A 24,226-nucleotide genomic window follows, 5' to 3' on the forward strand; every position below is an offset into this window, starting at 1 on the left:
ACTAAAGCTGGCAGCACAGGGATAGACTTTGATCAAGGCAAACAAACAGGCACACAAAGATATAAAGTAACATATTCGTAGACATGAACAACCCCATTCAACAAACAAGCAAAGCCAGACTGAAGTCAGAGATAGGCATAAGCATACAGTACCAGACCTAACAGATTAAACAACGATTCACTCTGCTTACATGTAAACAAGTGAAGAGCTCTGGAGGTAGTGCATTAAAGATAATGATGCATAATAAATGCTATATAACAGGATTCCTCTCGTGCATAATAGATGGGGGCTATCAGATCTTGCCAAGTCGTGTGTGATTATTTGTTTCATGAGCCAACTCTGCCCAGATCACCACATTTAAGTGACACAACGTGCTAAAGATTTGAAGGCATTTTTATTAGAACATCTTTTTTATAAAAGCTCTATAACAAACACATACATTTTAAACAACAAGGTGAAATACTTCTGGCTTTATCTAAAAAAAAAAAAAAAAAAAAAATTGAAAAAATAAAAATCTATAATCAAATTGCTCAGTATTACATCAACAAGTACAAAATTCGTTCATAAAAAGGAGGAAAGACAGGTGTTGCAATCACTTGTTAGTAGACACGATGCATTCACAGATGCATCGAGAGGAACGGGCTCTCAGGGACATGTTGCAATCAAGAGGTTTTCAGATCTGACTGCGCGCTCTCACACAACACACAGGACAGGTGTGGACATGCAGCTGCTCGCTAACTGATCAAGTATTTGGCCTTTAGACATAATGACGACAACATCACATTTATGGTTGTTTATCAAAGTAGTCTGATGCCCCTCAGTCTACAGTTGGGGATAAAACTGTTTTTAACAAGTGTTCTGACATCAGGTATTAGGATGTTGTGCATAGCTGACTGAAATGCAAGACCTACATAATCCCCAATGGCTTTGAATTCAAAATCTAAAACATGAATGATCCTACAGAATCAAAATGATTTGGTCCTTAAAGTCAACCAGAGAGTGGTTTACAAAAGTGAGGCCTCCTCAACAATGTACATCTTTTATTATGGCTCATCATGGCAGAAAACACCTTCCTCATTCTGACTCATTCTGCTGGTTTTCAGTTTCATGCTACTGCTGATTTTGGTATCAACTCCAGGCACTTAACAAGGTTCACATCTAAAGAAACAGGCAGTTACTGAACAGGACTTGGCCCTTTTCCCTCCTTGACGATGGCCGGGTCAGCTTCAGGATTCCAGGGCCTCTCACTTCCACAGCCCTGCAGGTTAGATCCAGTATTTCTCTCCTCCTATGAATATTTCTGAACTCTCTCAAAAGTAAAGTTATTATACTTTCGATCCTGTTCAAAGCTTTGACCCTCATCAAAAGCACTGCTCTAGTCTTTCTTCTTATTCAGAAACTTTCAAACAGAACTTTTTTTTTCCCTTTTCCTCCCATTCTTAAACAATGAGCTTGTTTTTCAACACCGCAGGAGCAGTGCTCTCATCATCAAGTCTCCGCTCGGCAGAACCGTGGACCGTAATCCATGGGTGCCATCTGGGCATCCCTCCAGCAAGCTTCCTGGCTGACTTCACATCAGTGTTTCTGTCTCTCTGTCTGTCCTCACCTCCTCAGTCAGAGTCGTCACCATGATCATCGTCGTCTGAGCTCGGGCCCTCCTCCTCTGAGGAGCTTGAGTCTTTGGTGCTGGGGTCTGAGATCATGCCGTCTGAACTGTCAAGCTCTATGGACGTCTCTGCTAGGTAGAGGTGGACGGCCCTCGACGGGTGACTGGGACACACACATGCACACACAGAGGGGACAGGGAGACAGGCACCGGGGGGGTAAGAGTAATATAGCACACACACCAGGATATGAATTCATGCATGACACATTTATGAATTATTTATGTGCATGCATGTGCATCAGTCACACGGAAAGGGGACGGGACAAAGACGAGCAGACAACACAGACACAGCGACAGGGACAAAGGGTTAGCCTCGCTAAGCTGAGAGCAAAGGTTGAATCAAAATCTCTGTTTACATATCTGCATCTGATTGGGGTCTAAATATTTCCTTCCTTTGCCAAGTTTTTCAATGAAAGATTCGGTTTGAAGTCTGAATAAATCTGATCGACCAAGATGAAAGTTTTCCTTGAGAGGCTTGGCTTTTTCAAGTCTGGTGCATACAGTGAGTTCTCGCAACACAGTTTTGACAGTAACCACTTACGGCGCCTATTACAGAGAGATCTGAAAACCCAAGAGAGAAACAAAGACGTCCCATGTGCCCAGAAAGAAGATGTTTTTGACAAAGCAGCTCGTTGTTCAAAACAGACATTCGGCCTTCAGAGAGGCTCCTGGTTGGTAAAAAGATCTGCCACTTTGACAATGAAATTTAGAATTGATATTGCATCTTTGTGCTGGTCTGTTTCGAAACAAGTGCTCTCCATCAGGTTTTGACTATTTGATAGCACCTTGATTATGACGGCAGGAGTCTCAACATCAGAATAACAACACCACAGAATCTCAGAAAAATACAGCAATATAACTTCAGTAGTGAAATGAAGCAGAAATGCACACCAGCATCCTCCACAGTAAACTGGGTCAGACAGCTGATACTACATAGGACCACTGAAAAGAGGGTTGATGAAAGCTTTGTGTGGGGTTTCATCATGTTTTCCATCATCTGGTAATTGAAACAAAATTTCAATAGAAGCTAGGAAACTGCTCAGTCATTGTTCCACAGTCGCTATTGTTTGCTGAAATAATATATCAAACATGTGGCTTGCACTGCATTGGGGTATAAAATGTATTAGTAGGGAAGTAAACAGCAGGAATACACCATTGTTCTACATTTACATCATCAAAACATTTACTCTAAACAGGAAATGTGTTTGGAAGCCCATTTAGCTGAACAGGAAAGGGTGAACTGATAAAACAGTTGTTTCTCTCCAGAAATGATAGGCACATGGTGATATAAAAGATACACAGCAGCCTGGCTTAAGTTCTGTATCTACAGCTTTCTACACAAAGGTACATTCTTAATTTGTCACTAGTTAATGACAGCTGCCCATCAACTGGTCCAGATTTGCGATCCAAAGACTGTGGTTGCAGGGGAAGGCAGAAGTGAAGCGTCCAGTAGAAAAAAAGCCCCAGGACCCAAGAAGGAGCGCCACATGACCCGGTCCCCAGAGTTAGACGGAGAGCGAGAGAGGAAGTGCGTGATTCTTCTGTTCCTCTCTCTATCCCCCACTTCCTCTCCCTCTGCCTCTCTCTTGGTCTTACCACGCAGTGGGGTCTTTTCTCTCTTTGCGGGGAGCCTCCTCGTTCCCTTCCAGCTGCCTCTGTCTCTGTCTTTTCTTGCACCGCCTGCAGGACAAAATGACGATGAGGAGGGCGACCACAGCAAGAATACCGCCCCCGATGGCCAGCACCAGAATGAGAAGCTCAGAGAAAGAGGCTGTATGTGAGGAGAAAACACAGGAGCGCAGAGTGAGTGTGCTTGTTCGATAAAGCGTAAGTGCCATCACTGCTCGGAGCCATTTCATTGTGCATTTGTGTGCGTGCAGAGGATGAATCTTACTGATGTGCTGATCCCTTAACTTTTCCTGAAGCACCAGCAGTGGGTCAAAATTTCAATTTACTTGATGTTTTGGTTCATGACATGAATACTTGCAAAACTCATGGTATTCCCATCAGCCTCAACTTCACTTTGTGTTCAGTGCTAATTAGAAAATGTTTGCATGCTAACATGCTAATCTAACATGGTGAGCAAGGTAAACACTATACCTGCTAAACATGTTAGCACTGACATTGTGAGCAGGTTAACATGCTGATCACAGCAATTAGCATTGCTGTGTCTAAGTACAGCCTCACTATAGACTCATTATCTTGTTGACATGTTGTTGTCTGCTTTAATATTTATACAAACAGTCAATTGTTCTGAGTTGCTGGCTTGCACAGAAAGCTAGAGTAAAGTATCTGATTAATGCATCTCATAATCAACCATAGGCAAATATGGAGAAACATTTTGTATGAAAAGTACACAGCAGACCTGTGGTGACCACACGGAGTCGAATCTCTCCAACTGCACCGTGAACATCCGGCGGATTCTTGACCTGGCAGATATAAGTGCCGTTGTAGGTGAACTTGACCTGTTGAAGTATGATGGAGGCGTCACGGCCCATGATATCGCCGGCCCAAGAGACGCGTTTCCTGAAAATGCCATCTACAGGAGGATATGCTCGCTGCTGGTAGTGGAACACCTGGAAAAAGGAAATTGATGGGTTGATTTTGTTTGAGCAATAAGTGGCTTGACTGGTTGGATTGTCACAGATTGAAAGTCATACCACAGTTTGTGTGGTGAAGGAAGCTATTTTATTCTCACCGAGAAAGAAAGACAAGACATAAACCCAGACCTGCTGCTGCTTTTTCACTCTATTCTTAATATGTGCACGCACCTACACAAACACACATATGCACGCACGCGCACACACACACACACACATAGACACACACAGGCTGTCTTGGACGCTCTGTAGGGAGCCTGATGACTCACCGACTCCTCTCGCAGTTGGCTGAGGGGGTGGATGCTCCCTGACACAATGAGGGAGGTTTGAGGTTTGATCTCATTTTCTTGCAAACACACACACGCACACACACACACACACACACACACACACACACACGCACGCACACACACATGCACACACACACACGCACTCACCGACTCTTCTCTGCCTGGTTTAAGGGGTCTGAAGGTCCAGGAGATGACAATGGAGCTGGGGTTGATGGGAGAGGAACTCTGGAATGTGCACTTCAGGCGAACATCTGTCCCGTTGACTGCCTCTACATCCCCAGATGTGTATATACGCATCCCGCTGACCTGCAGCACGCCTGCAACAAACAAGACACAGCAGCAGAGGTTACTTAAAAGCGGCTTGCAGGACACACAGAGCAAAATTTATACATAGATTAATGGCATGTGAAAGAAACACAAATACATATACAAAAGTACGAGACAACATATACAGTATGAATTCACCCTCATGAGTAAATTCCTGCCTAGTGAGTGCAGGCAATGTCCCCAGTGAACCTACCTCAGCCTACACAGTGCTGCTGCGAGAAAATCACTAACTCTAAACTGTCACTCTAACTGTATTAGATCCATATATTACAGCATATACTGAAATACCACAGATTGGCCCATATGCTAAATGTATGAGATCACATCTGTGATCCCGAAAGTCCAAACTGATTCCAGATCAGTAGGCCAAATCTGTGACACTGAATGAAAAATAGCCACTTAAGCTACATTACTGCATCTGAGACAGGGCTGAAATTGACAGTCTGCTATATATTATATGGATATGGACTATATCAATCTTTACAGTACATAGTGGACCTATTAGATGGAAAATGAATGGACTGGAAGAGCGGAGAGGGATATTGGCAACGATTTGGCTCTTCCACATAATGATGGATGGAGCTCCCCGGAATGGAGTTAGCACTGACACACACTCCACATACACTGTACAGACACACACACACACACACACACACACACACACACACACACACACACACACACACACACATGCATGCACTGCCCCAGAGAGAGACATGCTTAATGCAAAGTTTCTGTCTGGCAGCCAGACAACGTCACATCAGGAATCGGCTGAACACATCTCCCTCTCACCAAGATTGCAGTCTTGTTTATCGAGGTATATCCAGCCTTACTCTAAAGCAGCCCAGAGAGTATGTGTGCATGAGTCTAAGTCTCTCTGGAAGTTTATGTGCTGTCTAGTCCAGATCACTTGGTCTATTTATAGAGGGAGCTCTGTATATCCCAATAATATCAGGAGCCGTGTCTAGCCTTATTAAATTCAGCTCCCAAGCATGCAGCAGACCATCTGCAGAGCTAGCAGCCACAGTGATCAGGGTGACCAAGACTTGTCTTAACTTCATTAGCACATTCCATGTGATTACCCTGCAGAACAAGGCAAACACTTGATGAAAGCTCTGACTATCAGAGACACTTCAATCTGACAGATGAGCTGTCTCTGGCTCAATGCATTACCTGAGTGCATGTGTCATCTCAGGCTAATAATTAGCCTTTGTTGATGCAATCAGCTAGAATCAAGGTTAACCTATTAGTCTGATATAAAATGAATAAAATGTAACCTCCAGCTGTCGATTATCAAAAGAGTTTGAGCAATACATGCAGCAGTCATCAGCAGGATCTTACACCCTAAAAAGGTGAATTAAGCTTTATTCTACAATTTAAGATGAAGGCTGAGTGACTTTAGGTGGGCTTGCCCTATATTGAATGGTAATATAAGGCACCAGGCAGAGAAATAAGAAAAGTCCAAGAAGGCAAATTAAGCCATATCGCTGCCCCTGCATTATAAATACAGTGAGCATTGAGTCAGGGGCTGGATGGGAAAATGTCAGCAGGGGCTTGGCTCCTCAGGCAGCACGTTCTGTTCCTTATCAGGCTGGAGAGAGTTTCCTGTGGGCTAGGATGAGAGAGTAGAGCAACCAGACAGCCCCCGCACAGCATTAAACAGACAGGCTTCTCTCTCATCGCCAGGCCCTGACAGCGCTGTAACAGCCTAATGTGTTTTAAATGAGCCCGATGAAACCTGGGAGGAGTGTGTACGAGCGAGCAATACAGGCTGAGTACACACCGTCCATCTTTGCAAATTGTCAGGTCTTTTATTTTTCAGACTTAAATTTGTATTATTTTTTTTTTTTTTTCCAATGGCCAAACATATGTTGTGTTTTTTCAGCATCATTACCTTGAAAATGAGGCAGGTACTTCAACTTGCATGGAAATCGCTGCTTTGACAACAAATCGTAGCCCACTGGCACATATTTCTGCTTGTATAGAGTAAAATAAGACTTTTTATATACTGGAGAATAAATGCTTTGAGGAATGGACTTCAAAGGGAACAAGTCTCCTCTGCCACCTCTTGTCTACCTGCTGAGGTTAGTGGATTAAAGTGCCTGTGTTTAGGATATTCATTAGGAAGATAACATCAGCACTGACTGTATCCGTACAGCCAGTGCTGCCAGTAATGACTCCCTCCTTGGCTTGACTGCAAGTGTGTGTGTGTGTGTGTGTGTGTGTGTGTGTGTGTGTGTGTGTGTGTGTGTGTGTGTGTGTGTGAAAACTCAGCAGAAGAGTCCGAGCCACCAGGTGAAGGTCTCTGTATTCCATGTGAAGGTTGACAAAGAGAAAGGGAGGAAGGGAGGGCGAGTGAGAGCAGACGGTGTTGCGTGTGTCACAGAAATGACGACCACACCTGTTACAAGTACAAGAGCCCCTTCTCAAACTAAAGGACATGTACTTCTGTTTTTAGCCTTAGCAGCATGGCTTAGGATCACCTCTTTCAGAATGAAATATCTCAACTGTTGGATGTACTGCCTTGAATTTTAATACAGACGTCGATGGTCCCCTGAAGATCAATCCTATTGACTTAAACGATCCCCTGAGGTTTCATCTAGCGCCACAATAAGGTTGACATATTTGATTTTTAGTGAAATGTCTCAAAAATTATTGGCTAGGTGGCCACAAAATTTGGTTCAGGCATCGATCAGGAAGAATTAAAATGACTTTGGAGATCCCTAAACTTTTCATCTAGCGCCATCATCAGGTCAACATTTTAATCTCATATCTGTCCAGGTTTTTGACCCAATATCTGCAAAACTGAAGACATCAGCCTCAGCTAAACTTTGTGTTCAGTGCCAATGAGCAAATGTTATCATGCTAGCATGCTAAATTCAGACAGGAAGCATGGTAAATACTAAAGAAAAGTATCCACGTGTTAACTTTGTTATTCTCAGCATGTTAGCTTTTAGCTCAAAGCCCCACTGCAGTACAGCCACATAGAGCCGCTATTATAGCTGCAGACTCTCAGTCTGCTTTACACACAGAGGGGAAGGGGTAAATCCCTGTAATGACATTCATTACTCATCAATTAAATATCCACAGTTGAACCCCTCTATTTCTACATCCTTATTTCAGAGAGTGGAGCGCACGCAGATTAGCTGAGCAATATCGTGCAATGCCTATCCTCCTCTACCAAATTGTCTAAACGCTCACGCTGAAAAGATTCATCATGCTTCACGTATCAGGAAAGAAAGCAGGTCCTCCAGGCCATAACACCTCATTTCAAATTTCTTCCCTTAACCAATCTATTTACAGTACATGAATTTAAAGAAGCATTGCTAATCTCCTTTCAACAACACAAAAGTAAAACGCTTTCAACTCCGCCATCCTTTGACGCAAGCTGAGCTGATTAAGAATTAAGGTTAATTAGGCCTTTTTGAAGGCAAAATGGATATTAGCAGAATGACAGAAGAGTTGGGGCTATGTACAGCGCCTCAATTACACTACTAATTTGTCCCTGCGGCTAAAAGTACATGATCACTATTTAATCGGTCATTAGCAGGCACTAATTCCGCTAAGATGATGCATGCCATTACATGAGTGAACCATTATGTGAGTTACATGACATTAAGAGCGCAGAATTTAACTCGTTTAGAGAAAGAGAGAGGGGAGATAAACATGCACAAATGAGAGGGTGAGCTTAAGTGATGAACGAGAGCTGGATGATTGAGGAGATGAAGGGGCGCTGATGTATGGATGGAGCCAGAGGATAACACCATGATGGAAAATGTATTCTTCTACATAATTGCAGTCTGTAAGGAGGAGATAAGATAATACTGTTTGTTTGCTTGCTTGTTTGTCCGTCCATTCTTCCACTCTGGCACGGCTCTCTGTCCAGCCTAAGTCGCTCACTTGTTTATGTCTGAACATCCTGCCCAACCAGTACTGACCACACCCAGCATCCAGAGACAGACAGAGTGAGCTTTCATGGCTTATTAAGATGGAGTTATGTACATTACAGTGGAGGGCAGGGCCAGAGTGCAGACGAACATAAGAATTTGTCCTAATTATGTTTCAAATATTGCAGATATTGTCTGGCTTGCTGTAGTTTTCTTGCAGAATACTTGCAGAACAACGTAAGAAAAAGCAGTTAGAGGACCCCTTTTCACAAGCTTCTATCTCTCATAACCGTATACACATGCTATAGGAGTAGGTGTTATTCATTTAATGATTCAAGGGCTTTTAAATACTCAGATTTTCATTAAGATTGTGTCTCTACTCCATGTTTCCCCCTTTAAAATTATTAAATGCTGTGAAACATGTGAAGGAGATCCATTACGCTCTTCACTGGTAATTAAAAAGACGTGTGTGTGTGTGTGTGTGTGTGTGTGTGTGTGTGTGTGTGTGTGTCCATGTATTACTCATGTTGTGGGGACATAAATCTGTTAACACTGTCATATTGTGGGGACTTGTCCTACTTGTGGGGAGAAAATGCAAATGTCAATCATTAAATTTTAGGTTGAAGACTTGGGTTAAGGTTAGGGTGTGTGTGTGTGTGTGTGTGTGTGTGTGTGTGTGTGTGTGTGTGTGTGTGTGTGTGTATTTTTGCCAATGTAATCTCCAGATGTTTCTATTTATGAACAGATACAGCTCAGGAAAATCTGGAATAGGTCGTAAAATATTATCCTCCATTGTTATGGGTGTGTGTATTGTCCGTGTGTGTGTGTGCGGTGTTGTGTGTTGACATCTCTCAGGGGGCTCACTTTTGGCATACATACACACAATCTCCTTTACCGGCGTCGCGTTAGCCAGCAATATTTGTCAATATGTCCAATATATCATGATGAAATGAACTTGCTGAACCTTTAATGCACTTTATTCTATCTGTCAACAATACCTGCTACAAACTACGTCAGTCCACTGGGCCCCGTCTCAAGCCGAAGAGGACAAATACTTTCATCCCCCGTGAAATATTCAAAGCAAAGCCCACTCCAGTGTGATTAGGTTTGCTTGGCTTGGCAGTCCTCCCAAGATTTTATAAAAGCCTTCCAAAGAGGCTAAAAAATATCAAGTAGTGTTTGACCTGCCAATATAATTATTTCACCCCGTGTCAAAGAGAGTGCAGTACCCTCAACCATGCTTTATAGAGTCTCACAGTGCTGGATGTATTATATCTATGCATGTGATGTATCAGTGCAGAAGAAAGGCTTTCAGAAGTCATATTTATTCAGCTATAGCTTATAAGAAATTGTAGCTGGCAAGCTAATTAAGCTAATGTTAGCACTACAAGTTGGTTGAAAACCCCACCAGCTGTTTGCTAAAATATTTCCAGCTGCCTCGATTTGAAACAAGAAACCTCGTACAAAGGTCTCAGTTATGCACTCGATGGCTCCATGCATGATCTCTCATTAAACAGTAAAAGCCATCATCCTCCCCAGTTGACGGAAATGAAGAAATAACATTGTTCTTGTTTTGCAGTGCAGAGCTAGTTAGTCCAAGTAGGCTGTTATGTGTCGGCCTATGACAAGGAAAAATTTAAACTCAGACTCAGGTGTTTGATTAAATGTTGGTATTTTCAAACAGTGTGTTTTCACTTTGTGATTATCTTCAACACAGCATGTAGCCCTACAGATCAGTGAATGCTCCTTGGCCTCATAAGTAACGCTCCCCTATGTAGCAAGGTAGCCACACACGCTAAAATTAGCAGCTTACAGCACCCAGCGCCCTGTGCACGCTGTCCTGGCATGTGGAGAAGCCGCACAGGTCTGCCGTACCTATACTTACAGCTGCTGAGCTATGATTAGACAATTGCTACTTGGCAAAGCGGTGTAGCAAAGGGTCACTTCTCAAGGCAGCCGTGTTAGATTCTGTGTTTATCATCTGGTTACACACCGCACTCAGATAGTGTGTATTTCTGCCATGGCTGACCAACAATCCTCTGATATATGTTCTGTACTGAAAATAATCACTTTTTCCTTGGACCATAACCTCACTTTTCACCACCCTTCTCTAAAATCTCTCTCTTTTTTTGAGAGATTCTGCTAACAGACAAGCAAACAAACAGAACTGTCTCATCAGATAGATTACATACCGTTACGAAGGGTGGCTTTTCCAGAACCTTAGTCTTTTCGGGGCCATTCTGGGTGTGTTTCACACTGCAGGGAGGCATGCTCGGTATATTGTACTTGAGTCATAACTGCTCTGCAAACATCCCCTGGTATTCTAAATATTTTCTTTGAATATCTGGAAAACAATCCACAGAATGAACCAACTGTATCTGCCTTATTGCATAATCAAAATCTTTGTCAAAGCTTTCGTGTTGACTTATAGGCTGAGAGCGTGTTGATGCAGTTGCATATGAATATGTAGGGAAAGCAGAGGGAAGAGAGCTGTTTTTCTAACTCTTATGGTATAATAATATCCATGATCAGATAGTTACCAGTCGCAGTTTGAGAAGTGTTTTCTATACAGTATACACTGTAGACCTGATTTTTCCCTTTTCCAAGAGGATGTTAAGTCTTCTAGGACTTTGTAAGAGAGGAGGAAACACTACAGGAGAAATTAAGTAGTTGGCACGACTCTCTAAATCAGGAAATTGGTTTCATTACATTATTTCCTAGACGGTGTGTGCTTGTGCCTTTCCTCTCTTCATTACGGCTCAGAAACAAAAGGACCACCAGAGGAAACCCGATTCTCTGTCGCACCGCTTTTGGAGGAAACACTTAGGACGGGAGCAAACACACAAAGAGCTCAGTGGATTACAAAGAGCCTCTTCTCTGCTTTGTGAGAGGTTTCACAAGCCCAGGTTACCTTTCCTTTTTTTTTTTAACAAGGCCTGTCTTTCATGCAGGGCTGGCCTGAGAGCTGGGAATAGCAGGTTCAGGTAACAGTGTGTTTGCAGAGTTGAGAGAGAGGGTGAGTGTTGAGTGGTGTTACAGAGGGGAAGCCTTGAAATGGGCGTAACTGTGTGTAACATACTCTGCTGTACATTTCTCTGTATGGGTCTCCATTCATTTCACTTAGTCATGAACACGCAGTTGTTTGCAGCCAATTCACAGCCTTTTTATTCTGGGCCTGTTTTCCTGGTTTGGGCCCCTTAGTTCCAGCTGAAGGAACTATTCATACCACAGCATAACATGATTTTGTGGCAAGTTTTGGAATGGTGCTTTCCCCTCATGGTATAGAAGAACTTGACTGGCCTGCACAGAGCCCTGATCTCAACCCCATCCAGCACCTTTGGGAAGAACTGGAACACTGGTGACAAACCAGGCCTCATCACCCAACACCACTAATGCTCTTGTGCTTGGATGGGAGTGTCCCCTTATGAGCAAAGGCTGTTAAAGCAGTAGATTTATGCACATAGCTTCTGGAATGAGGGGCAACTATCACATACAGGTGTAATATTGAGGCAACCACATACCTGTGGCCAGGTAACGTATGATAAGAGCAAACACACACACATACCAGAGCCTCAGTACTACCTCTCTTTCTCCTCTCTCAACACTTTATTCAGTCCATATCTGTAAAGCTGCTGCTTTTTCTATTTCCCTCCCTTCACACAGATTCATGTTAACCAGTTGGTGGGACTGTTCTTGGGTGTTCTGTTGACTTTCTGCAGGTGGCGCTGTTTTCTTTCATCCACAGTCTCTCTCCCTGCTCATGCCTACTACTCCAAATGAAGCTGCAGTATAAAATGTGTCACGACCAGAGAGATGTACCAGACGCCAGGCGTTTGGAACAGCGAATCTAAAAGCTTTTATTCACTTGATGTGTTTTGAATCACAAAAAAAAGACATTTCTTTGTGTGAAAATGTCACATAAGTCAATTTTGACGCTGCATTTACTATTCATATTCAAATCTGAATGCTGGAGACGTGAAAACTGTATCAGACTTTTGAAATCCGCAGAAATGTGTTTGAATACGCTCTAAAGGTCAGTCCAAACACAGACCAAACATCAATCTCTCTTTCTAACTCTTTCTTCCTCTCCCCCCTGCTTCCTCCGGGCCAATTGTAATTCATCAGGCGGCAGTGTCCAGAGGAAACGTGTAGTGGGTGAGTGAGGATAAGAGTTTAATCCATCAAACCTCTTCCACTCCCACCTCGCAGCTGACTCAACAACTCCTCCATGGGATTACAAACTCCTGAGGGGGGGTCCAACACGTATGCTTCAATTCAGCACACCCACAGGCTTCTGTTGGAAGGATGGTCCAACACTCAAAAGACAACCTTAGTTTCACATATCTACTACGAGGCTAGACGAGCCGTATGTCCTGCAGCGCTATGAGTCAGAGTGAGTCCAGTCCCACTGTGACTTGCGCCTCTGCTCCTGAGCACATGAATAAGTCAGCTGCTGACAATATATACACAGATCAAAAACCACACATTGGAGGAGGTAAAGACCCCTGCTCTCTGCTTTCCACCTTAAAGGGCCATGCCACTAATTTCACAAATAAAGATCAGTATACTTGTCATAAAATGTACTAGACTACTGTATAATATCACAGCTTTGGTTCTGAAGGAGGCTTTTTTTTTTTTTTTGAAGGAAGACGATGCAACTTTTTTCTCCAAGCGCTGGCAAAATGCTAATGTCCAAGAAAATGACCCTGATAACATCTCAGTGAGACTTCACATTTATAACGCTAAGTACGTGATGCAAACTTGGGAATTCGATTTTTAAGACCGATAGATCCTCCCTTCCAGGTAAATAGCCAGGATGTCGGATCCGGTGTTCGGGTAATCTTGACTTCTGCTGCATTAATTGTGAACATTCCTTTTAAAATGTGTTTCTTGTGCGCCCCCAAGTTTCTGATAATAGCTCTTTAATTCTAGCTCCTGTATATAAACAAGGATATACATTTTGGCTAATGTGCCAGAGCTAACCTGAACCCTGAACCCAGAAAAGCACTCCTTCATGTCAGTCACACAGGCTTCAATGGAAGTGCATGAGAGTTGAAGGGAACATTCAAGTGCACAAGTGTGATCGAACCCTTGCATCCTGTCCTTCACCTGCCCCACCCACGAGCTCCACCCCTTCTCTCTTCAACTTACACTATTCATTTAAATTGCTGTGTACAGTGTCAGTTAATTAGTGAGCAAACCGGATAAGTAGGTGCCTCTGCTACTCTTTCTCATTTTTATTAGTCAGTGTGTTAATAGCAATGGCTGGATATACCGGAGGACATATTCAAGTCGGAGACAAAACAAAGAAAAGGAGAGTAAGACAGAGCCTGAGAAACTTTATGATCATGACTGCTCTTCATTTTAATCACAAATATTTAACTATTGGCAACGGATGATGAAATTCCTCGTGGCTTTCTGCAGATCAGATGACTCACAAAGAACTGCTGATATTCTGTGGAAACAGTTAATTTATTCCACATGCTGTAGACCTACTGGAGGTGTTGCTTTAGCTGGAATATCTTCTTGTTTGCCGTAACTCTAAACAGTTTTGAGAACGAGTGCCCAGCCAGCAGAGTATGTAAGAATGTGACTACACAAACAGAAACCCATGCTAACAAATACACGGTATTTGCGTTTGCACGGGCTCGGATGAACACTGACTGTGTGTGTGTGTGTGTGTGTGTGTGTGTGTGTGTGTGTGTGTGTGTGTGTGTGTGTGTGTGAACACAAACACTATCAATTCAGTGAGAAATGTATTTCGATCCATGTTTACACTTGAAGCCAAGCACAGCCTTGTGACTTAAACATTATTCAGGGAGTGCCTTGCCTTCACACTCAAACACTTCACAGATGCGCCCTAAGCCCGCTGTGTTGGCGATTGGTGCGTTCTTGCATATGAGAGCGTCATTGTCAACTCTCCACACCCCCAGGCAATCCCATCAACCCGACACAAAGGCCAGACGTCCTCATAGGTGTGTCAACACAGCACAGCATGTCAAAAACCACAGCAATGCTTTGTTATGCTGACCTATTATTGTGGTGAGATTAGAGATGCCGTGGCAGAGAGATAACTGTTATATCCCAGTAAGACATACAAGAGGCTGCTTGTCGACTGCAAACCTGACAGGCTTAAACTGAAGCCTTAACAACCAGTGTAAGCGTCTAGTAGCTGTGTGTGCATGCGTGCTAAACCTGTAAGTCAGGACAGGTTGGCACACGTCAGCCTTCGAGCATTTCAGGCATCTAGCTGAGGAGGAAAATATGAGAGGAGGACAAAAGGAATTAAAGCAAGGCTCAAAAAGAAGCAGCAGGGGATCAAAAAATGCGAAGAAAAAGATGCTTAGCCACCTCTCTGTGTCTGGTCAGACAGAGGAGAAATGAGAGTAATTTGGTCTAAATTCAAATTAATCTGCTCTTTGTTTTCAGTCTGTTTCCTTTTTCTAATGAGCCATTCACAGTGCGCGGCTGGCTCTTTATTTTACTTGTTTTGAATCCAAACAGTCAGACACAAGAAAAGCGATGTTTAAATGTAAGCTGCCTGCAACCAAATGACATTATCTTTTGCAACAAATGTATGAAAGATATGAGAACAATGACTATGCACGTTCTCTCTGTTAAATATGGCATTTTCTTGATTTTTCTGTAACTCAAAAAAGGGAAAAACAAGAGGTTGTTGTAGTTGATACCAGACCCAGGGGCATTAACTGCATGTCTATTGTTTTTGGTCATTTTAATTGCATATTTACAGCATTTCTGTACAATATAAACTAAAGTGGGTCCTTTATCTTTGGTCCTGTTTTGCTAGTTTTAAGATCTTAATTGCTCACACTAAAAAAAGTTAAATGAAAATGCTGCAATCTGACAGAAGAAAAACTCGGGGCCAACAGTGTTATTCCAGTGCACTGTACTCGAGAGCAGCTTGGAGGTGACAGGTACATACATAAAGCATCTGCCATTTTCAAAGGCACATTAACATTTTAAGGGGACATATAATAAAAAAAAATGGCCCTGTTCCTGAAAACTATGCAGAAATCTTGTCGCAGTACCTGTTTTTGGTGTGATCAGAGGCTCTGCTCTCATTCTGACAATCGTGTGCCTCCACCTCCGTGAGACTCCATGAGCCTTTCACTGATCCTGCATTAAAACTGCATCTACACCTCACAAATCTGCTCAGGATCGTGTCTGCTATAGAAAGCAATTCCATTCTGGTGTTGTGAAAAGTGAAATCATGTCTCCCAAAAGGATCTCGAGACAAATGATGATTTATAATACAAAAAAAAAACCTCCTACCAAGCACACTTACGAAAACACAGAAGGGAGTAAGTGCATTTATCTTTGAGAGCGATGAAAGATTTTTTCCACTGCAACACCTGCTGTGATTATGTTTGGAGGAGCACTGGGAGAGAGGAATTAATCTGTTTGGTCTATATATACATCTCCTTAAACACAGGCTCTACGCTGCAAGTCTACAAATGAATGCTGACTGTCTTTGATCGGTGAAATGCGTGTCAAAGCAGTGGCGGGCTGATGGGTAAATGTGTTAGCTGTGTGCTGTCTTAATGTCACAACGTATACCTGAAGGGAGGAGGGGAAGGGAAAGAGAGAAAGCCATTCGGAATTATTTTGCATGCATATTTGCAATTTTACACATACATGTCTCGTGACAATGAGATGTGTCTGCAGGCTGGTTTCATCATGGTGTGCCGTTTTGCTAGCACAATAAAGCCAAAGGCAAAGAAAGTGATTACAGCGTAACAGACATGAGAACCAAGATGCTGCTGAGCTGTAATCACTTCCAACATGCTTTTCTTCATCCACATGCTGTTATTTGATTATCTATCCCTCTATATCCACTCAGTATATTTAGTCATCCTCCTGCTTTGTCAGCCTGTGACTCTGTTATGACTGATCTGCAGGCACATGCTCCTTGTAAACATAAGCAGCTTGCTACTATAGTGAATCCCAACATGGTGCTTTGGCAGTGGATGGACATGTTCAATCAATATAATCCACTTAAGTGGGATGGACAGAGATTACTTCAAGGTTAAACAACCTGAATGAATTGCCACTGATACGCCAATTTGTGTTATTAAAACGTTTCCATTAGCCGTGCAGTTGCATTTGGATGTGAGCAGTTATAACTATAGGATGTAGTCTGCTTCTGTTTTTTTTTTTTTTTTTTTCTTCTCCATAGTGTATATCTGACAAGATGTTATGATCCAACTGACATATCCTGGACCCTTTGCACGGGAAGCAGGTGGACTTATCTGCGTCCAGCGGGTCACTTCAAAGCACGGATGCACATTAGTAGGCAGGAAATGAGAGAGGTTGCATAAAACCTACACACAATGCGGCCACGGATTGGATGCCAGTAAATACTCTAAAGCCATTATGTTGTCAGAAGTTGCCCCCGTTATGGCTGTTTTATAGTGTTCACAGGAATTCTCCAGCGACCCCACCGGTGCCACTGTGCCAAGTTCTCCACTTCCCAATGACGCACGACGGGCGCTCAGAGATTGAGGTTAGGGGTCCCTGCGGAGCTTTCACTAATGGAACGAGAAGCATGGTTCTCTCTTTTACCTTGAAACTCGATTGTTTGTCGATTGGAACGTCTCTAAAGGGTCATCCTGTTATGTCTTAAGCGCACTCTTGGGATGTGAACAAACACCGCCAGTGTAAACTTTTGGAAAACCCAGATGCGAAAATACGCGACCAAGCAGGTATATGCTAGTTTATACTGTATATAATTAGAAAGGCCTTTTCATTTGTTTTGACCAACTGTTGGACAATGTATATGTAGCTACTGTCCCCTTAACATTTAACTATCAAAACAATGTGTTACTGTTAACTTTCAAAAAAAAAACATACAAACATACATTTGGATAAATCACATTAGACTGTATGATTCCCAGAACACATGAATGTTGAACAACAAACAGCCCCCATTTACTCAACATCGTCTTTTCACTCGGTTTATCCACTCAAACTAAACTGGGGTCTCACCTGAAGCTGCGAGTCCAGACAGGACGGTGAGGAAATACAGCCCTTTTACGCACATTGGATGGACGGCAGGCTGTCCGATGACCAAGAGACCGGGAGTCCGCTAACCCACTGAGACTCCTCCGCCGACGCGCAGTAACAGGGAACCGGCCGACAAGTATGTGGATTCCGTGTCGTGAAGGTCAAAATCATGAAGCATACGGTGAGTCCTCTCCTCCACCTTGTCTCTCCAAAGACGCGTCCCAGCTCGCTGCTGCCCTCGTACATTTCATTTCTGCACCCTCCCACCACATTTTCGGGCGGAGTAACAAAGTCATAGCCTCTCCTTGCTGCCTTCTTATCTCTCGTTCACATGTTAAACCCAAAGCTCAAAAATTCTTGATGGTCACCCAACCTGTTTTGCTGCTGCGTAAAACAGATGCTGTGCCATACCAAAGCTGTTGCGCAAGCACATATCCAGGACGGTTCATCAGCACTGTTACAGACAGCATCGTGTTATTATGATGTCACCTTACATGAGCTGATGTGTGATAAAACAACAAAACCACATGTAATATCCAGTCATGCTGACACGATAAGGGAGGCAATTAAGAGCTTTCTGATGTGACATTTTATGACTTTATATTGAAGGCTGTGACGTGTTTTTTTGTTTTGTTTTTTTGACACGTGTAATGTGTCGTCACTGTGAGACTTAGTGAAATTTTATTCATTTTAGGCTTGGTTTTGATTTTCTAATCATCACATTGAAAAGTCATATTCAGTTAATTGAATCATATTAGTTCTTCAGAGAGACAGGATGGTTAAAGGGGAATTCAATATTTGAATAATATATATGAAAAACAACTATGTCAAAAACCACGAGGCTGATGATGACTGGACTATTAATCCTTCACTGTAAAATCAAACAGTGAGACGTGAACAGAAATGGTTCTGCCTCTCCTGGCAGCTCAGCTGTATTGTTCCACATGAAACTGGCTGGTTTCTGGTTTGAACCACTTGGGGGCAGAGCTGCACTTTGATGTACACCACCTCTGTACTTCTTGTCTGAAGCCTGTCAAAATGGCTGGAATTCACGTCTAACTTTCTCTGGCTGACATGAGAGACTTTTCACGTTCGTTTAAATCTCATGGCGTGAATAGAATGAACATGTGTGACTGTGAAAGTACATTTATGTTTGTGTTAACAAAGGTGTATAAAGATCTCAATAGTCAATCTGAATAAGTACATTTTTTACAACCGTAATTCTAGCCTTTGTGGATGTCAGATATGAACTGCTACATATCAGCTTTATTACTTGCAAATATTTAAAATAACAAGCTGTGATATAATATGATCAATTGGAAAAAATGACTGTGGAAGCGGTAAAATGATCAAACAGCACCTGGTACCATTTTTGAATACAAAAGCCTTCATAAACAGTTTATATGCACACATTAATATGGAAAAGCAAAACTATGAAAGTCACACATTCTGCAGATACGTTTACACATCCAGCATTCATTGTGTCCAAGAGTGAATAGAAATCCTCTCTGGGGCTGAGGATTGGAGTTTCGGCATTTTTTTAGAGTTATGTTAGGTTTAGAATGTAAATGTAGCATTTTTGACAATATGTAAATGTAATGTAGTTCATGGATTTTTAAATATGTTGTTAAAGCTTATTGTGTGAAAGCAATGAAAAGTGACCCACAGTTTAGTCCACACTGACCTCTGATCTCTGACTACAAAGACATGACTGAGCAATGTAAAAACATTCCATGTAACTTCATTTTTGCATAAACCAAAATTCCATTCCAGTAAAAGGAAGGATGTCTCCATACCGCATGGATTGTGCTACCTGACAGTATGTGTATGTGTATGTGTACGTATATGTCACACAAATGAATCTGAAAGGTTGCAACGTGCTTCAGTAGGCTTTGTTAAACACTGCAGTAAATCCAGTAATGTAATGGAAAACAAATGTGTGTAGATTCACTTTGCATACTTGTACAGGACAGCTTTCCACCTCCATGAGGAAAACGATTCCTCGGTGGGGTTGAGGACCCGCTGTGGAGTCTCTGTGGGTCCATGATTACTGAGGATAGAGTCATTCCAAAGATTTGCCCTTTCACAATATACACGGCATGAAATTGAAAAGCATAATAATTGCAGGCATTCTCCTAAAAGTTTTAGATGTGGATGCAGCAGAATGTAGAGTTTGTGTTGTGTTAGATTTTGAATGCAAGTTTAACAGTTTGTCTTATGATGTGCAAACATGTGAAAGATGGCGGGAGTAAAACAGTTCATGAATTTAATGCGTTTTGAGTGAAAAGTGATCCACAGTTTAGTCCATATTGACCTCTGTTGTACTGACTGTGTAAAGAGTTTTTAAAAAGCGAACTCAGTACAGAGACGTGTGAGTTAGCAACTGAAAAAAGAAAAGAAAAAACTGTAAGATCTCATTTTCAAAATTTTCAATTTTGAGGCCCGATCACAGAAAATAATAGAAGATGCTGAAAAACAATCATGTGCATTTCAAAAATTTCTATTTCTATTCTAAATCAATACAATAAATACAGTACAGGAGGATTTCTATACACTATATTAATTTAGTTTGACTTCATTTAGAGGTTCAACCATGAATGCATCTTGAAAAAAAAACACTTCCTGTGGGGAGTAACGTTTGTGTGTGTGTGTGTGTGTGTGTGTGTGTGTGTGTGTGTGTGTGAGACTGAGAGAGAGAGAGAGAGAGAGAGAGAGAGAGAGAGAGAGAGAGAGAAGCACCAGGTCTGCTCCTTCGAATATTTTTATCTCAGACAGCTTGATATCTTTTTATATTTTGTAAGTGCTTACATTCACAAATCGATCTATAGAGTCGAAAGCTCACCAAACGGCACAATAAGCAGAGGTCGTCTTAAGGAAATGACCAGCATGGGTGTTCAGGCTGCACTCGCCGTTCTCCTCCTGCTCGCAGCAACCGTGAAGGCTGGTGAAGGTAAATATTGCATTGTATTATTATTTTTTTTTTTTTTTTTTACGTCATTGAGTTTCAGTATACTGGTCTTTGTTCAGAACAATACATATTCTGAAAAAAAAAGACATCTAAGAGCTCTATCCAAAGACACTTCTTCAACTTCCTGTATTTAATTCATGCACCCGACTTGCTAAATGGAAAAGTATCCTTCTCTGTGTTTCACACCAGTGTAACGAGTACTTGTTTCACACTGATGTTTTCATCTACTTTATTCTTTTTTGCAGTGTAGTTTGCCACTTGTATTTTTGTTATTTGTTGTGGGTTCCCGTTGGAAACACCTCAGTCTCCACACATGTAAGACATTTGACTCAGAGAAAAATGATTCGACTCAGAGGCACATAAGATGAGCTGAGTCTTGAAAAACCTACCTCAGCTCTCTGATCATCCTATTTTGTAACTCAAATGTAATGGGGAAGAGGGGTCGTCATGAAATGATGAATTAAAGCAAGTACACTGAAATAACCTAACATCTGTCCATGTGTTTTAACGAGAAGTATCATTCTCGGGGGAATATTTCACGATGACCTGTCCAGAAAACGGGACTTGGCACCACAAAAAAAACGACGGCTATAAGGGACAGGAATACAGACTCAAGTATGACAATGACAACAAAGGCCTTTATCGGTGTGAATATGAGGACAAATTCTATTACTTCTACGTGCAAGGAAAGGGTGAGTAAAAATCACACTTCCTCATGATGTGCCATTCGTGCCAGCTGTGCTTCACTTATTCAACTGCTGTTCTTTGTCCTTCAGCGTGTGAAAATTGTTTTGAGCTGGATGGGGCTATGTTTGCTATGGCCATCTTTGGGGACGTGATCGTGACAGCATTTGTGATGACGCTTATCTGCATGTGCATCAAGAAGAGAAGCTCACCTGGACTTACTCACGCTTCCAAAGGTAAGAATGCATTAAAGTAGATCATACAAACTCACAGCATTCCACTTCTTTATCTAAAATGTTGCTGAATGTCCCCTGGACTGGAGGACTTAGCATCTTTTAGTGAGGATACTGATTTTTCAGACTTAGAAATAAGATTGTAGCGGACGTGTGCTGATGCAGCTGCAAATGCTATTTCAGTTATTTTTAAATATTTGAAGTATTAAAGTGGGTGTGGACTAATTTTTACTCTTAAAGTTATACATATTTTGTCTGTATGCATGCACAATAAACCATAGAGTATGTGCTGACTCTGATAGTTCAAGTAACTGGTCCCTCTGTACCTCTAGCACCTGCTCATTCAGGAGGCCGGGCTCCACCTGTCCTATCTCCTGACTATGAGGTAAGAATTGTATAACAAAAACAAAAAAAGCATTATATTTGCATTTGTTGCATTCGCCTGATTTTCCTCTCCACGGTGACAAAAGCCGCAGTGTCCTCGCAAACTAATTCTAAACATAGCATTAGAGCTGAGATGAGAGTGTTAAGTAAACTTAAGTAATAGGTCGACATTTTGGGAGATACACTTATTTGGTCTCTTGCAGGGAGTCAGATGATCAGTACCACAGCAGGTGAATAGTTTGCCTGGCTCTGTCCAAAGGCTAAAAAACACTCCACCTACCAGCACCGTTAAAGCTAACTATATAATTAACACCTTATATACTGTTTGCTAAATCTGTACCAAAACCAAAGTGTAAAAAGAACACGTTTAGCTTTTTAGTCAAGTCACTTCTGTTTACATGGCGCATTTAAAAACACAAGGAGCTGACCCAAAGGGCTTTCCAGATGGGTTAGAATTTGCATCAGTACAGGAATACATGATTAAAGGAAGAATATAAGAAAGAGCAATAAAGCATAATGTAATACATATAAAAGAGAGAAGGCAAGTCTAATGTGGAAACATACCTAAAACAACTAAGATGATAAAATCGGAATCAAACCATTTGGAGTTGAGAAAGGATGGATTCAGTGAACTACAGCACTCAAGAGGTGATAAAAGCACGGATGACTGTTTCTGGGTGCTCATTTGGCTAAGCTGCTAAAAAAAAATCTGCCCTTCATGCCACAAGTGACTTTATTAAAATTCAATGAAGTGTCCAAGAAAACACCAAAGTTTTTAACTCCAAATTTGCAGTCGAGGGCTCGAGTGCATTGCTTATGTTGGTTACAGTGCTAGGAGGAGCAAACATGACTCTGTGATCGACCTAACGCTGTTTGTGTTGTGTTCTGGCAGCAATTGAACACTCACACTCGCTCCAAGGATACTTACTCTACCGTGAACAGGATGGGATAGCGACAAATCGGCACTAGGTTCCTGGTTTAAAGGCCGCATGGACGAAGGCAAACTTGAACAGCTGTCATGCTACCAGTAGTGCTTCCTTCTGCAAACATTTTCTCACTCGCTCTTGGTATTATCTACCCAGGTACAGTCGTTTCAGTTCGGGTACAACAGAGGTGAATTGCTTTTTTTTTTTTTTTGTATTGTTTCTGTAAATTGCTGCAATTCAGGTTCACCAACTCAGCTAATTTGGAAAAAACAGATGGCATGATTTGACAACATATCAACACATTTATGTCTATGAGGAAATTAAACACAGTCTTCTACTGGCCTGAGTCAGTTGTAAAACCTTGACACCAAGTATTGTAACTGAGAGTGCATGAAAAGTATTTTAAATGTTTTCCGTGCTGTGAGCACCACAAACCAATGTCCATTCTGCTGTGTTGGTGCGGAGGCAGAAATCTCGGAGACCGATAACTGGTCAAATACACATCCAGACTATATGCATGGCTTACCATTAGGGGTAAGTGAGACAATGTTACAATGTTGGGGGGTGTTTGTTTGTTTTAGAAATATATGCTCAGTGGCCACTTCATTGCGTACACCAAAGTCTAATACAAGTACAAGTACGATACAACTGCCGTGCCATAAAGTCTTCTTTTACGGTGCCTTTAATGTTCAGTTTGTTAATTAGATGAAGTGTTTTAACACTGAAGTTGTAGTGGTGGTGGTGTTTGATATATGGAGGTGTGGAGGAGCAGAATCTTTCCTTATAAGGTTGCGTAATGACCTCAGTAATAAACACATTTATACATATTCAGCGATGTCACAAAGAAATATGACGTAAGCTTTGTTAAGATAGAACTTCTCGCAGAGTAATCGCACCGGATCGCATTAGATTGTACAGGTGTACCTAATAAAGTGGCGACTGTTTGTGTGTTTAGACTTGTACTATGACTGTACTGACCCTTAAATATAAAAACATGGTATGGTGAAGTATTTACAATGATGTCATAAGTAAAAAATGTAACATATATTTGTCATTTCAAATATGAATATACCTGTTTTCTATAGGCTACATATACTATATGTTTTTGTCATAACTTCTGACTTAACTTTATTTTGCTCATCAACTTGCTTTTTTTTTTCTTTATCACATTTTTGTTTTAATCTACAGTGTTAATTTGTGCAACATGTGTCACTAATAAATGAACCACAGCCACCGC

General features: G+C 41.8%; 2 protein-coding genes across 3 annotated transcripts; one reads left to right on the forward strand and one right to left on the reverse strand.

Annotated features, from left to right (window-relative positions):
- Positions 1-382: 382 nt before the first annotated feature.
- LOC143323534 (myelin protein zero-like protein 2) lies at positions 383-17,913 on the reverse strand. Of its 2 annotated transcripts, XM_076735419.1 has the most exons (5): positions 17,777-17,913; positions 4,704-4,873; positions 4,032-4,242; positions 3,263-3,437; positions 383-1,770 (listed from the first exon to the last, which is right to left on the reverse strand). In XM_076735419.1, exons 1-5 carry the CDS (start codon positions 17,829-17,831, stop codon positions 1,611-1,613), a joined length of 771 nt encoding a protein of 256 aa, XP_076591534.1. In that variant the 5' UTR covers positions 17,832-17,913; the 3' UTR covers positions 383-1,610. The 2 variants fall into 2 exon arrangements, with proteins under 2 accessions (XP_076591534.1, XP_076591535.1); XM_076735420.1 differs by having other exon boundaries at positions 383-3,346.
- On the forward strand, positions 17,840-24,226 carry LOC143323535 (T-cell surface glycoprotein CD3 epsilon chain-like). Its single transcript, XM_076735421.1, has 6 exons — positions 17,840-17,975; positions 20,623-20,744; positions 21,278-21,454; positions 21,539-21,682; positions 22,012-22,064; positions 22,956-24,226. Exons 2-6 carry the CDS (start codon positions 20,672-20,674, stop codon positions 23,013-23,015), a joined length of 507 nt encoding a protein of 168 aa, XP_076591536.1. The 5' UTR covers positions 17,840-17,975; positions 20,623-20,671; the 3' UTR covers positions 23,016-24,226.

This window comes from Chaetodon auriga, chromosome 7 (assembly GCF_051107435.1).
Source record: "Chaetodon auriga isolate fChaAug3 chromosome 7, fChaAug3.hap1, whole genome shotgun sequence".
Lineage (NCBI taxonomy): Eukaryota > Metazoa > Chordata > Actinopteri > Chaetodontiformes > Chaetodontidae > Chaetodon > Chaetodon auriga.